Here is a 14,793-nt window from a genome sequence, read left to right as displayed (position 1 = left end):
GTTGGATCTCTGTTTAGTTGTCACTGTGTTAACCACAACCAACATGTTGGATCTCTGTTTAGTTGTCACTGTGTTAACCACAACCAACATGTTGGATCTCTGTTTAGTTGTCACTGTGTTAACCACAACCAACATGTTGGATCTCTGTTTAGTTGTCACTGTGTTAACCACAACATGTTGGAACATGTGTTAACCACAACCAACATGGATCTCTGTTTAGTTGTCACTGTGTTAACCACAACCAACATGTTGGATCTCTGTTTAGTTGTCACTGTGTTAACCACAACCAACATGTTGGATCTCTGTTTAGTTGTCACTGTGTTAACCACAACCAACATGTTGGATCTCTGTTTAGTTGTCACTGTGTTAACCACAACCAACATGTTGGATCTCTGTTTAGTTGTCACTGTGTTAACCACAACCAACATGTTGGATCTCTGTTTAGTTGTCACTGTGTTAACCACAACCAACATGTTGGATCTCTGTTTAGTTGTCACTGTGTTAACCACAACCAACATGTTGGATCTCTGTTTAGTTGTCACTGTGTTAACCACAACCAACATGTTGGATCTCTGTTTAGTTGTCACTGTGTTAACCACAACCAACATGTTGGATCTCTGTTTAGTTGTCACTGTGTTAACCACAACCAACATGTTGGATCTCTGTTTAGTTGTCACTGTGTTAACCACAACCAACATGTTGGATCTCTGTTTAGTTGTCACTGTGTTAACCACAACCAACATGCTGGATCTCTGTTTAGTTGTCACTGTGTTAACCACAACCAACATGTTGGATCTCTGTTTAGTTGTCACTGTGTTAACCACAACCAACATGTTGGATCTCTGTTTAGTTGTCACTGTGTTAACCACAACTAACATATTGGATCTCTGTTTAGTTGTCACTGTGTTAACCACAACTAACATGTTGGATCTCTGTTTAGTTGTCACTGTGTTAACCACAACCAACATGTTGGATCTCTGTTTAGTTGTCACTGTGTTAATCACAACCAACATGTTGGATCTCTGTTTAGTTGTCACTGTGTTAACCACAACCAACATGTTGGATCTCTGTTTAGTTGTCACTGTGTTAACCACAACCAACATGTTGGATCTCTGTTTAGTTGTCACTGTGTTAACCACAACCAACATGTTGGATCTCTGTTTAGTTGTCACTGTGTTAACCACAACCAACATGTTGGATCTCTGTTTAGTTGTCACTGTGTTAACCACAACCAACATGTTGGATCTCTGTTTAGTTGTCACTGTGTTAACCACAACCAACATGTTGGATCTCTGTTTAGTTGTCACTGTGTTAACCACAACCAACATGTTGGATCTCTGTTTAGTTGTCACTGTGTTAACCACAACCAACATGTTGGATCTCTGTTTAGTTGTCACTGTGTTAACCACAACCAACATGTTGGATCTCTGTTTAGTTGTCACTGTGTTAACCACAACTAACATATTGGATCTCTGTTTAGTTGTCACTGTGTTAACCACAACCAACATGCTGGATCTCTGTTTAGTTGTCACTGTGTTAACCACAACCAACATGTTGGATCTCTGTTTAGTTGTCACTGTGTTAACCACAACTAACATGCTGGATCTCTGTTTAGTTGTCACTGTGTTAACCACAACCAACATGTTGGATCTCTGTTTAGTTGTCACTGTGTTAACCACAACCAACATGTTGGATCTCTGTTTAGTTGTCACTGTGTTAACCACAACTAACATATTGGATCTCTGTTTAGTTGTCACTGTGTTAACCACAACTAACATGTTGGATCTCTGTTTAGTTGTCACTGTGTTAACCACAACCAACATGTTGGATCTCTGTTTAGTTGTCACTGTGTTAATCACAACCAACATGTTGGATCTCTGTTTAGTTGTCACTGTGTTGACCACAACCAACATGTTGGATCTCTGTTTAGTTGTCACTGTGTTAACCACAACCAACATGTTGGATCTCTGTTTAGTTGTCACTGTGTTAACCACAACCAACATGTTGGATCTCTGTTTAGTTGTCTCTGTGTTAACCACAACCAACATGTTGGATCTCTGTTTAGTTGTCACTGTGTTAACCACAACCAACATGTTGGATCTCTGTTTAGTTGTCACTGTGTTAACCACAACCAACATGTTGGATCTCTGTTTAGTTGTCACTGTGTTAACCACAACCAACATGTTGGATCTCTGTTTAGTTATCACTGTGTTAACCACAACCAACATGTTGGATCTCTGTTTAGTTGTCACTGTGTTAACCACAACCAACATGTTGGATCTCTGTTTAGTTATCACTGTGTTAACCACAACCAACATGTTGGATCTCTGTTTAGTTGTCACTGTGTTAACCACAACCAACATGTTGGATCTCTGTTTAGTTGTCACTGTGTTAACCACAACCAACATGTTGGATCTCTGTTTAGTAGTCACTGTGTTAACCACAACTAACATGTTGGATCTCTGTTTAGTTGTCACTGTGTTAACCACAACTAACATGTTGGATCTCTGTTTAGTAGTCACTGTGTTAACCACAACTAACATGTTGGATCTCTGTTTAGTTGTCACTCTGTTAACCACAACCAACAAGTTGGATCTCTGTTTAGTTGTCACTGTGTTAACCACAACCAACATATTGGATCTCTGTTTAGTTGTCTCTGTGTTAACCACAACCAACATGTTGGATCTCTGTTTAGTTGTCACTGTGTTAACCACAACCAACATGTTGGATCTCTGTTTAGTTGTCACTGTGTTAACCACAACCAACATGTTGGATCTCTGTTTAGTTGTCACTGTGTTAACCACAACCAACATGTTGGATCTCTGTTTAGTTGTCACTGTGTTAACCACAACCAACATGTTGGATCTCTGTTTAGTTGTCACTGTGTTAAACACAACCAACATGCTGGATCTCTGTTTAGTTGTTACTGTGTTAACCACAACCAACATGTTGGATCTCAGTTTAGTTATCACTGTGTTAACCACAACCAACATGTTGGATCTCTGTTTAGTTGTCACTGTGTTAACCACAACCAACATGTTGGATCTCTGTTTAGTTGTCACTGTGTTAACCACAACCAACATGTTGGATCTCTGTTTAGTTGTCACTGTGTTAAACACAACCAACATGCTGGATCTCTGTTTAGGGGTCAGTGCTCTAAAATGAGTCTCTCTGGGGAGAGAGAGGAGGAGGGACCTGCCTCTAAAAGGCATCTCTCTGGGGAGAGAGAGGAGGGACCTGCCTCTAAAAGGCATCACTCTGGGAAGAGAGAGGAGGGACCTGCCTCTAAAAGGCATCTCTCTGGGGAGAGAGAGGAGGAGGGACCTGCCTCTAAAATGAGTCTCTCTGGGGAACATGACACCAAAACTAAGAGGTGAGATGACAATATTGTTTAAGAATGTATATTCTAAAACATTTTTAAATCAGAAAATATTGCTTACGTGCACATTCTATATACTGTAACTATATACTATATACTACATTCTATATACTGTAACTATATACTATATACTACATTCTATATAGTGTAACTATATACTACATTCTATATAGTGTAACTATATACTATATACTACATTCTATATACTGTAACTATATACTATATACTACATTCTATATACTGTAACTATATACTATATACTACATTCTATATACTGTAACTATATACTATATACTACATTCTATATACTGTAACTATATACTATATACTACATTCTATATACTGTAACTATATACTATATACTACATTCTATATACTGTAACTAAATACTATATACTACATTCTATATACTGTAACTATATACTATATACTACATTCTATATACTGTAACTATATACTATATACTACATTCTATATACTGTAACTAAATACTATATACTACATTCTATATACTGTAACTATATACTATATACTACATTCTATATACTGTAACTATATACTATATACTACATTCTATATACTGTAACTGTTCTAGATGTTGTTTGGTTTTGTTTTGGTGATGATCCATTTTTCATCAAATCAAGTCTGGCTTTTTTAACTTCTTGATCCTACTTGAGAAGCATATGTCTCAACTAGGCACCTGGAAATGCAAATGCACTACGCTAAATGCTAAATGTACTCGTTAGAACTCAAACCTTGATCAAAATTCACAAGCAGGGTATTGCATTAAAGCTACACTCGTTGTGAACCTAGTCAACAAGTCAGATTTTTAAAATGCTTTTCGGCGAAAGCATGAGAAGCTATTATCTGATAGCATGCAACACCTCAAAATGCCTGAATGCGACGTAAACAAAGACTTTGCTTATCCGGCGCTACACAAAACGCAGAAATAAAATATAAAACATTCATTACCTTTGACGAGCTTCTTTCTTGGCACTCCTATATGCCCCATAAACATCACTATTGGGTCTTTTTTTCGTTTAAATCGGTCCATATATACCCAAAATAGCTTTCTATGGAAGCTGTGTCATTCAGAAAAAAACATTGTTTTTAAAAGCTGCGTCATTTTTTAAAATTAAAAAAGTCGACGATAAACTTTCACAAAACACTTCGAAATCCTTTTGTAATCCAACTTTAGGTATTAGTAAACGTTTATAATCTATCAAAATGATTACATGGCGATGTATATTCAATAGCTCCTCGTCTGCAAATCAATGGCTGCCAATGTCCACATTGAAAACATCCTGGTGGAGACCGGAAGAAACGGAATCCAGATAGTTGGATTTTCCAACAAAAAATGCCATTGAAAATGACGACAATGGCGACATCGTGTGGAATTTGTATGAATTGCATGCAGGTCGATATTAAATTTTGTCCCCTTTTAACAACCCATGAAAGTGACTTACGGAAATTATTTTTAGCTTTCAGAGAGCAGTTTTTCTTGCGTTTTTCAATGAAACACACGATCTGTTATAGTCACAGCCGTGATTTAACCAGTTTTATAAACTTCAGAGTGTTTTCTATCCACACATACTAATCATATGCATATACTATATTCCTGGCATGAGTAGCAGGACGCTGAAAAGTTGCGCGATTTTTAACAGAATGTTCGAAAAAGGAAGGGGTAGACTTATTAAGTGAAAATTACCCACTTTAGAAGCCTTTATAAAGACTTGAAGTCATTTAATAATTTCTATAAACAATCAAATATAATTTATCAACATTTCTGAAAGTGGACACAGCGTTTTGGAATGAAACTCTTCTTAGGTTTCCCCATCTGAGCTCAGAGTAGATGAGAGATGCAATGTTTGTCTCTGTTGTGTTGAAGTCCAATCAAGCAGGAGAGACCAGCCTCCCCTGTTCCCAGCTGTGTGTCCATGAAGAGTGACCAGTCTATGGATAAACCTAGAAACTTTAGAGAGGGAGACTTTTCTACTAAACAAAGGTAAGAAGAACTCATGGGTCCTGGTCAGTGAGTTAAACAACACTGTCTCTAGTCATTTCTCCTCTCCCATTTTCCCATTTATTGTTGTTGTTTTCATAATCCATAGGCTAATCATTTTGTCCATTTTCATAGTCTTAAAACAATATTAAACAAACACAACATTCCCTCTCTGTGTGTGTGTGCATGTGTGTGTGTGTGCGTGTACTCCCTGGATGAGGAGATGTAATCTCATGTTTTGTCCACAGAAACCAACAGGAGAGATCAGAGTCAGAGATTCTCAGTGGTCAGTCTTCCCAGAGTCATCAAACAGACCTGGCCTCCATATTCAGTGTATGTGGTCCTGTTATGTACATTTGTTTTTGTTTACCTCAAGTAAAGTTGATCTGTCAATCATTCATTAATGTGTTAATGAGAAAGCATTTATTATCTTGCTTAACTTATTTACTTGATTTATTTCAGTTGCTTGAAGAGAAAATTATGACATTTGTGAAGAACGAGATGAAGATGTTCAAGAGGATTCTTAGTCCAGAACTCCCACAAGGCTTTGAGAGTCAGAAGCAGGAAGTGGTGGATGCTGAAGATGAGAAGCAGGAGAGCAGTGCCAGAGAGGGGGCTCTGAAGATCACACTGCACGTCCTGAGGAAAATGAACCAGAAGGACCTTGCTGACACACTGGAGAAATGTAAGATCTGTCTGCCTCATGATGAATGGTGTTTTATAATATTTAAATGCTGTAGCTAAAGTGCAGCGAAAGTAGCTGTGTAACTCAATGATATTGTAGCAGCCTTAACATAACACCTAGTGACCTCATCAAGTAGCAGCAGGGATGTGTTGTACTGATTTATTTATTTATTTAGAGAGAGACAACATTAATAATACCATCAATAATACCAATAATAATGTAATCAGTCACACCAGTCTGTAATGCATTATGAAAACATTTACACATTTATACAGTCAGTTAAGAGTATAAATTATGATAATGTAAAATTTATAACAGTCCTTCAATACTGTAGACATTAAAACAGATGTAATATTAATATCCTCTGTGTTATTTCTTCATTCAGATGAGCTTGCTGTGATTTGCCAACGTGAACTCAAATCTAATCTAAATAAGAAGTTTCAATGTGTATTTGAGGGGATCGCTAAACAAGGAAACCCAACACTTCTCAATAAGATCTACACAGAGCTCTACATCACAGAGGGTGGAACAGGAGAGGTCAATAATGAACATGAGCTGAGACAGATTGAGACAACAACCAGGAAACAAGCAACACCAGAGACTCCAATCAAATGTAACGACATCTTCACACCCTTAACTGGACAAGACAAACGTATCAGAACTGTGCTGACAAAGGGAGTCGCTGGCATTGGAAAAACAGTCTCAGTGCAGAAGTTCATTCTGGACTGGGCTGAAGGAAAAGCAAATCAGGATGTCCAATTTGTATTTTCATTACCTTTTCGGGAACTGAATTTGATGAAAGGGGACAAACACACTTTCATTGAACTTCTCAATCACTTCTCAATGGAAACCAAACAATCAGGAATCTCCAACTACGACAAGTACAAAGTTCTGTTCATCTTTGATGGTCTGGATGAGTGCCGACTGCCCCTAGACTTCCAGAAGAACAAGATCTGTTGGGACGTCACAGAGTCAACCTCAGTGGATGTTCTGCTGACAAATCTCATCAAGGGAAATCTGCTTCCCTCTGCTCTCCTCTGGATAACTGCCCGACCTGCAGCAGCCAATAAGATCCCTTCAGGGTGTGTTGACCAGGTGACAGAGGTACGAGGGTTCAATGACCCACAGAAGGAGGAGTACTTCAGGAAGAGATTCAGTGATGAGGATCTGGCCAGCAGAATCATCTCACACATAAAGACATCAAGGAGCCTCCACATCATGTGCCACATTCCAGTCTTCTGTTGGATTTCTGCAACAGTCCTTGAACACATGCTGAAACATAAGAGAGAAGAGATGCCCAAGACTCTGACTGAGATGTACACACACCTTGTGGAGTTTCATACCAAACAGAAGAATGAAAAGTATCTTGGGAAAGAAGAGACAGGTCCACACTGGAATAAAGAGAGCATTCTGTCACTGGGAAAACTGGCTTTTCAACAGCTTGTGAAGGGCAATGTGATTTTCTATGAAGAAGACCTGAAAGAGGCTGGCATTGATGTTAATGAAGCCTCAGTGAACTCAGGATTGTGCACACAGCTCTTTAAAGAGGAATGTGTGCTGTACCAGGACAAGGTGTACTGCTTTGTTCATCTGAGCATTCAGGAGTTTCTGGCTGCTGTATATGTCTTCCTCTCATTCATCAACAACAATGAGAATCTAATGGACGAACTGCAATCAACATCCAGGAACTTTTCTGTGAGGATCAAACAAAGGCGTAAAGTTACTTTCTACAAGAGTGCTGTGGATAAAGCCTTACAAAGTGAGACGGGAAACCTGGACCTTTTCCTCCGCTTCCTTCTGGGCCTCTCACTGGAGTCCAATCAGAAGCACTTACGAGGTCTACTGACAAAGACAAGAAGCAGCTCACAGAGCCATGAAGAAACAGTCAAGTACATCAAGGAGAAGATCAGGGAGAATCCCTCTCCAGAGAGGAGCATCAATCTGTTCCACTGTCTGAATGAACTGAATGACCATTCTCTAGTGGAGGAGATCCAAAGCTACCTGAGCTCAGGAAGTCTCACAAAACCCAACCTGTCACCTGCACAGTGGTCAGCTCTGGTCTTTGTGTTGCTGACTTCAGAAAAGGAGCTGGATGTGTTTGACCTGAAGAAATACTCCAGATCAGAGGAAGGTCTTCTGAGGCTGCTGCCAGTGGTCAAATCCTCCAGAGCTGTTCTGTGAGTAAATAAAATGACATATAACAACTAATCATCAGGAAGAAATATTCAGTTAGAGAAAAATATGTATTATTATATGTAAATAATATTATATTGAATAACATATTCAATAAATTCATTGATTTTCACATTAGTATAACAATATGACCATACAATTCTAGGAAACGGAAGATGAATCTATATGTTGTTTGGGGGAATTAACTAAATGCATCTACCATTGTCCTTCTACACTACTGGTGTTAAATTAACAGTGTGTTTGTGATGTCATGATGATCTCTTTGTCAGGCTGTCAGGCTGTGGAGTCACAGAGGAAGGCTGTGCTTCTCTGGTCTCAGCTCTGAGGTCAAACCCCTCACAGCTGAGAGAGGTGGATCTGAGTAACAATGACCTGAAGGATTCAGGAGTGAAGCTGCTCTCTGCTGGACTGGGGAATCCCCAATGTAAACTGGAGACTCTGAGGTCAGTATTATCAGATATGAAAGCACTTTATGTATGTAGTTCTCCCATTTGAAAAGTCGTAGTTATTCGGTTATATTCACTTATAGTGTATTAAAGTAGTCATACGTTTAGTATTTGGTCCCATATTCCATGCCTGCAGTGATTACATCAAGCTTGTGATTCTACTAACTTGTTGAATTAATTTGCAGTTTGTCTTGGTTGTGTTTTGGATGTTTTTCCTAATAGAAACTGAATGGTGAATAATGTCCTGTCATTTTGGAGTCACTTCACTTGTATTGTCAGTAAGAATAGAAGATGTTTCTGAACACTTCTACATTCATGTGGATGCTACCATGATTATGAATAATCAGGAATTAATCGAGAATAATGATGAATGAGAAAGTTACAGAGGCACAAAAATCAGACCCCCTCTGTTATTGGTAATGGTGAGAGGTTAGCATGTTTTGTTGTAGCCTCTGTTATTGGTAATGGTGAGAGGTTAGCATGTTTTGTTGTAGCCTCTGTTATTGGTAATGGTGAGAGGTTAGCATGTTTTGTTGTACCCTCTGTTATTGGTAATGGTGAGAGGTTAGTATGTTTTGTTGTAGTCTCTGTTATTGGTAATGGTGAGAGGTTAGTATGTTTTGTTGTAGCCTCTGTTACTGGTAATGGTGAGAGGTTAGTATGTTTTGTTGTAGCCTCTGTTATTGGTAATGGTGAGAGGTTAGCATGTTTTGTTGTTGCCTCTGTTATTGGTAATGGTGAGAGGTTAGCATGTTTTGTTGTAGTCTCTGTTATTGGTAATGGTGAGAGGTTAGCATGTTTTGTTGTAGTCTCTGTTATTGGTAATGGTGAGAGGTTAAGATGTTTTGTTGTAGTCTCTGTTACTGGTAATGGTGAGAGGTTAGCATGTTTTGTTGTAGCCTCTGTTATTGGTTATGATGAGAGGTTAGCATGTTTTGTTGTAGCCTCTGTTATTGGTAATGGTGAGAGGTTAGCATGTTTTGTTGTAGCCTCTGTTATTGGTTATGGTGAGAGGTTAGCATGTTTTGTTGTAGCCTCTGTTATTGGTAATGGTGAGAGGTTAGCATGTTTTGTTGTAGCCTCTGTTATTGGTTATGGTGAGAGGTTAGCATGTTTTGTTGTAGCCTCTGTTATTGGTAATGGTGAGAGGTTAGCATGCTTTGTTGTAGCCTCTGTAACTTTTTTACTCATTATTATTCATCATTCTTTCATTTCAATACAATCTAAATCTGATACCTCACTGTCTAAATAGATATGGTGTGGACTGTATATTCAATACAATCTAAATCTGATTCCTCACTGTCTAAATAGATATGGTGTGGACTGTATACTCAACACAATCTAAATCTGATACCTCACTGTCTAAATAGATATGGTGTGGACTGTATACTCAATACAATCTAAATCTGATACCTCACTGTCTAAATAGATATGGTGTGGACTGTATACTCAATACAATCTAAATCGGATACCTCACTGTCTAAATAGATATGGTGTGGACTGTATACTCAATACAATCTAAATCTGATACCTCACTGTCTAAATAGATATGGTGTGGACTGTATACTCAATACAATCTAAATCTGATACCTCACTGTCTAAATAGATATGGTGTGGACTGTATACTCAATACAATCTAAATCTGATACCTCACTGTCTGTCTTCTGACTGATACTGCTTTTTAAACTGGTCTGGTCAGTCTACTATAATATTTGTACTATACATGTTTCTATCTGCCGGCAATACTTTGATCATTTGTCATTTTTTATGATGATACACTATTTTACGAATAGATATGGAAAGTTTCAGGACACTGATATATCTGAATATGTTGAAAAAATATACTGCCACTATTTTCACCACCAAAGAATATCAGTGTGGTTTTAATATGATGTGACTCTTTGCAGGCTGTCAGGCTGTCTAGTCACAGAGGAAGGCTGTGCTTCTCTGATCTCAGCTCTGAGGTCAAACCCCTCACACCTGAGAGAGCTGGACCTGAGTAACAATGACCTGATGGATTCGGGAGTGAAGCTGCTCTCTGCTGGACTGGGGAATCCCCAGTGTAAACTGGAGACTCTGAGGTCAGTATTCCTGTAGTTGGTCAACAAGTGATAACTGTTCACCAGATCCACATGTGTTTACCAGACACACATAGTCCACACCATATGTGTTTGGACAGTGAAGCTTACAGTTTTAAATGTGGTGCTATGCTCCAGCATTTTGGATTTGAGATATAATGTTTCATATTAGGAGACAGTACAGAATTTCACCTTTTATTTGAGGTTGATGGTGAGAGATTAGTATGTTTTGTTGTTGCCTCTGTTATTGGTAATGGTGAGAGGTTAGCATGTTTTGTTGTATCCTCTGTTATTGGTAATGGTGAGAGGTTAGCATGTTTTGTTGTAGCCTCTGTTATTGGTAATGGTGAGAGGTTAGCATGTTTTGTTGGAGCCTCTGTTATTGGTAATGGTGAGAGGTTAGCATGTTTTGTTGTATCCTCTGTTATTGGTAATGGTGAAAGGTTAGCATGTTTTGTTGTAGCCTCTGTTATTGGTAATGTTGAGAGGTTAGCATGTTTTGTTGTAGCCTCTTTTATTGGTAATGGTGAGAGGTTAGCATGTTTTGTTGTAGCCTCTGTTACTGGTAATGGTGAGAGGTTAGTATGTTTTGTTGTAGTCTCTGTTATTGGTAATGGTGAGAGGTTAGCATGTTTTGTTGTAGTCTCTGTTATTGGTAATGGTGAGAGGTTAGCATGTTTTGTTGTAGTCTCTGTTATTGGTAATGGTGAGAGGTTAGCATGTTTTGTTGTAGCCTCTGTTATTGGTAATGGATAGAGGTTAGCATGTTTTGTTGTAGCCTCTGTAACTTTCTCACTCATTATTATTCATGATTCTTTCATGATTTTTCTTAATCATGGCATCATCAGAATAAATGTATTATTGTTTAGAAACATGTTATCTACTCTCTTAGACAGAAAAGTACTCCACTCATCATCCACCATTTTATTATCGGGCAAAACACAACCAAAAACAAACTGCAAATGCAACCAACGAGTTTACGACAAAAAACAGATTTTTTTTTGACTATTTTAATACATTATGAGTGAATTGTTCAGAATACTTAAGACTTCTTCAAATGGGGAGACTGGAAACATAAATTGTTTTCATTTTAAATAGTGAAACACATATGTCTTAAAATACCCTCAAATTAAAGGTGACATTATAAACTGTCACCTCATATGAAACATTTGACCTCAAATCCAAAATGTTGGAGAATTTAAAATGTGAGCTTGTTAAGGGAATTTTTTATCAATGATGACTAATTATGTATACATTTCAATCAGGACTGACTAGTATGTACTGTACATGTTTAAGGAATTTTCTCTCTTGCTCCCATTCCCAATTGTATATAATATAGTCAGGAGTTTAGAACAGTGCCTTGGTACAAAATAATGAATTATCTCCAGATGGCAGGGACGGACTGTCTCCAGACTGTCTAGAATGCTGATTTACAATGACTGACCTTGGCTTCAGGCGAGGAGGGAAGGCTCGAGAACTATAGGGCCTCTCTACCGGTGTCATGAAGAGATAGAACATTTAGAAAACGCTGACGTCATTTTTAGTTTATAACCTGTGGAAAAATGTGTATGTACCCAGTACTCTCTTGAATTAAACGCTGTTACCTGACTTTTAAGACCGGGGCTCTGTCCATTCTTATAAAATAATAGGGTCTTACAAACCCTTCGCTTGACAGAGTATTTAATTCTGATTGGGAAATGAAACAGAGGAATCTAGAATTCCTTCAACAATTGGTCCTTCGTAGCCGGGATCTAAAAATCCGTCTGGATTATAATAATTGTGCATTATTAAAGCCCCGGAATGGAGGTTAAAAACAGGCCTGTATACACTCAAGATTGCAGATACAGATTGAAACGAAACAGAGGAATTTAGAATTCCACTAACATAGCTTCACTGTCAAAATAGATATGGTGTGGACTGTATACTCAATACAATCTAAATCTGATACCTCACTGTCAAAATAGATATGATGTGGACTGTATACTCAATACAATCTAAATCTGATACCTCACTGTCTAAATAGATATGGTGTGGACTGTATACTCAATACAATCTAAATCTGATACCTCACTGTCTAAATAGATATGGTGTGGACTGTATACTCAATACAATCTAAATCTGATACCTCACTGTCTAATTAGATATGTTGTGGACTGTATACTCAATACAATCTAAATCTGATTCCTCACTGTCTAAATAGATATGGTGTGGACTGTATACTCAATACAATCTAAATCTGATTCCTCACTGTCTAAATAGATATGGTGTGGACTGTATACTCAATACAATCTAAATCTGATACCTCACTGTCTAATTAGATATGTTGTGGACTGTATACTCAATACAATCTAAATCTGATTCCTCACTGTCTGTCTTCTGACTGATACTGCTTTTTAAACAGGTCTGGTTAGTCTACTATAATATTTGTACTACACATCTTACTATCTGCAGGCAATACTTTGATCATTTGTCATTTTTTATGATGATACACTATTTTATGAATAGATATAGAAGGTTTCAGGACACTGATATATCTGAATATGTTGAAAAAATATACTGCCACTATTTTCACCACCAAAGAATAGCAGTGTGATTTTAATGTGATTTGACTCTTTGTCAGGCTGTCAGGCTGTCTAGTCACAGAGGAAGGCTGTGCTTCTCTGGTCTCAGCTCTGAGGTCAAACCCCTCACACCTGAGAGAGCTGGACCTGAGCTACAATCACCCTGGAGACTTAGGAGTCAGACTGCTCTCTACTGGACTGGAGGATCCACACTGCAGACTGGAGACACTCAAGTATGTAGAGGGTTTATGTCAATGTTCATATCAGACATGTTTGACTTCTCAGGCTAGTTAAGACAAACATTCTGACCACCACTTGGACAAAGTTGTGTGTGTGTCCAATGTGTGTGCAGTGTGTGTGTAAATCTCTCAATGACACACACTCTGGACCCACACACTCTGGACACACACTCTCTGGACACACACACACTGGACACACACACACTGGACACAAACACACACTTGACACACACAAGACTCACACACACACACACTCACACACTGGACTCAAACAGACACACACTGGACACACACACACTGGACACACACACAGACACACACAGGACACACACTGGACAAACACACACTGGACACACACACAGACACACACACACACAGTACACACACACAGTACACACACACACAGTACACACTCAGGACAAACACATACAAGCACTGGACACACACACACAGACAAACATTTGCTTGATATATACGTGTGTGTGTGTGTGTGTGTGTGTGTGTGTGTGTGTGTGTGTGTGTGTGTGTGTGTGTGTGTGTGTGTGTGTGTGTGTGTGTGTGTGTGTGTGTGTGTGTGTGTGTGTGTGTGTGTGAGAGTTCAGGTGTATCCCTCAATGACTGTCTGTTCTTCTGCTTACCGCTACAGTGTGGAACATGGTGGAGAGAACAGAATGAAACCTGGGCTTAGAAAATGTGAGTGTTGACTGCTGTGAAGAATATGACTAAGAATAAGTCTTAATTCAAGTTAAGTCAAAGTCAAAGACCACCATCATTACTTACTTGGTTAATTAATGTGAATTAGTGTGTTTTATATTACCATACAGTATAACATATGATCATTCAACAAGTCTCAAGTTACCTTAACTTCTCCTTTTGATACCTAGAAACATCTACATTAAATGAATTAGTGAAAAGTGAGTTAACATTCTAATGTGAATGATGATGATTGCTAATATTGTGTCTGGTTTCATCCTTCAGATATCTGTGATCTCACACTGGACCCAAACACAGTAAACAGACACCTCTCTCTGTCTGAGGAGACCAGAAAGGTGACATGTAGGAGAGAGGAGCAGCCGTATCCTGATCACCCAGAGAGATTTGAGGACTGGGAACAGGTGCTGTGTAGAGAGGGTCTGACTGGGCGCTGTTACTGGGAGGTAGAGTGGAGTGGGGGGGCTGTTATAGGAGTGACATATAAAGGAATCAGCAG

General features: G+C 38.6%; 1 protein-coding gene across 1 annotated transcript; it reads left to right on the top strand.

The window, feature by feature from the left end:
* Positions 1–3,223: 3,223 nt before the first annotated feature.
* LOC139421700 (NLR family CARD domain-containing protein 3-like) lies at positions 3,224–14,287 on the top strand. The gene is made up of 8 exons (XM_071172807.1): positions 3,224–3,373; positions 5,268–5,384; positions 5,630–5,714; positions 5,844–6,064; positions 6,444–8,243; positions 8,529–8,702; positions 13,404–13,577; positions 14,230–14,287. Exons 1-8 carry the CDS (start codon positions 3,336–3,338, stop codon positions 14,285–14,287), a joined length of 2,667 nt encoding a protein of 888 aa, XP_071028908.1. The 5' UTR covers positions 3,224–3,335.
* Positions 14,288–14,793: the final 506 nt, after the last annotated feature.

This window comes from Oncorhynchus clarkii, chromosome 12 (assembly GCF_045791955.1).
Source record: "Oncorhynchus clarkii lewisi isolate Uvic-CL-2024 chromosome 12, UVic_Ocla_1.0, whole genome shotgun sequence".
NCBI lineage: Eukaryota > Metazoa > Chordata > Actinopteri > Salmoniformes > Salmonidae > Oncorhynchus > Oncorhynchus clarkii.
The sequence above is the reverse complement of the archived record's forward strand: the minus strand, read 5'-3'. Positions and strand labels throughout refer to the sequence as shown.

Bases quoted from the DNA above. Each gene is read 5' to 3' on its own strand.
- LOC139421700 (XM_071172807.1), top strand. From the start codon at position 3,336: ATGAGTCTCTCTGGGGAACATGACACCAAAACTAAGAG. The intron at 6,065-6,443 runs ATGTAAGATCTG...TGTGTTATTTCT, and splicing joins CTTGCTGACACACTGGAGAA to TCATTCAGATGAGCTTGCTG. The intron at 8,244-8,528 runs GTGAGTAAATAA...TCTCTTTGTCAG, and splicing joins AAATCCTCCAGAGCTGTTCT to GCTGTCAGGCTGTGGAGTCA.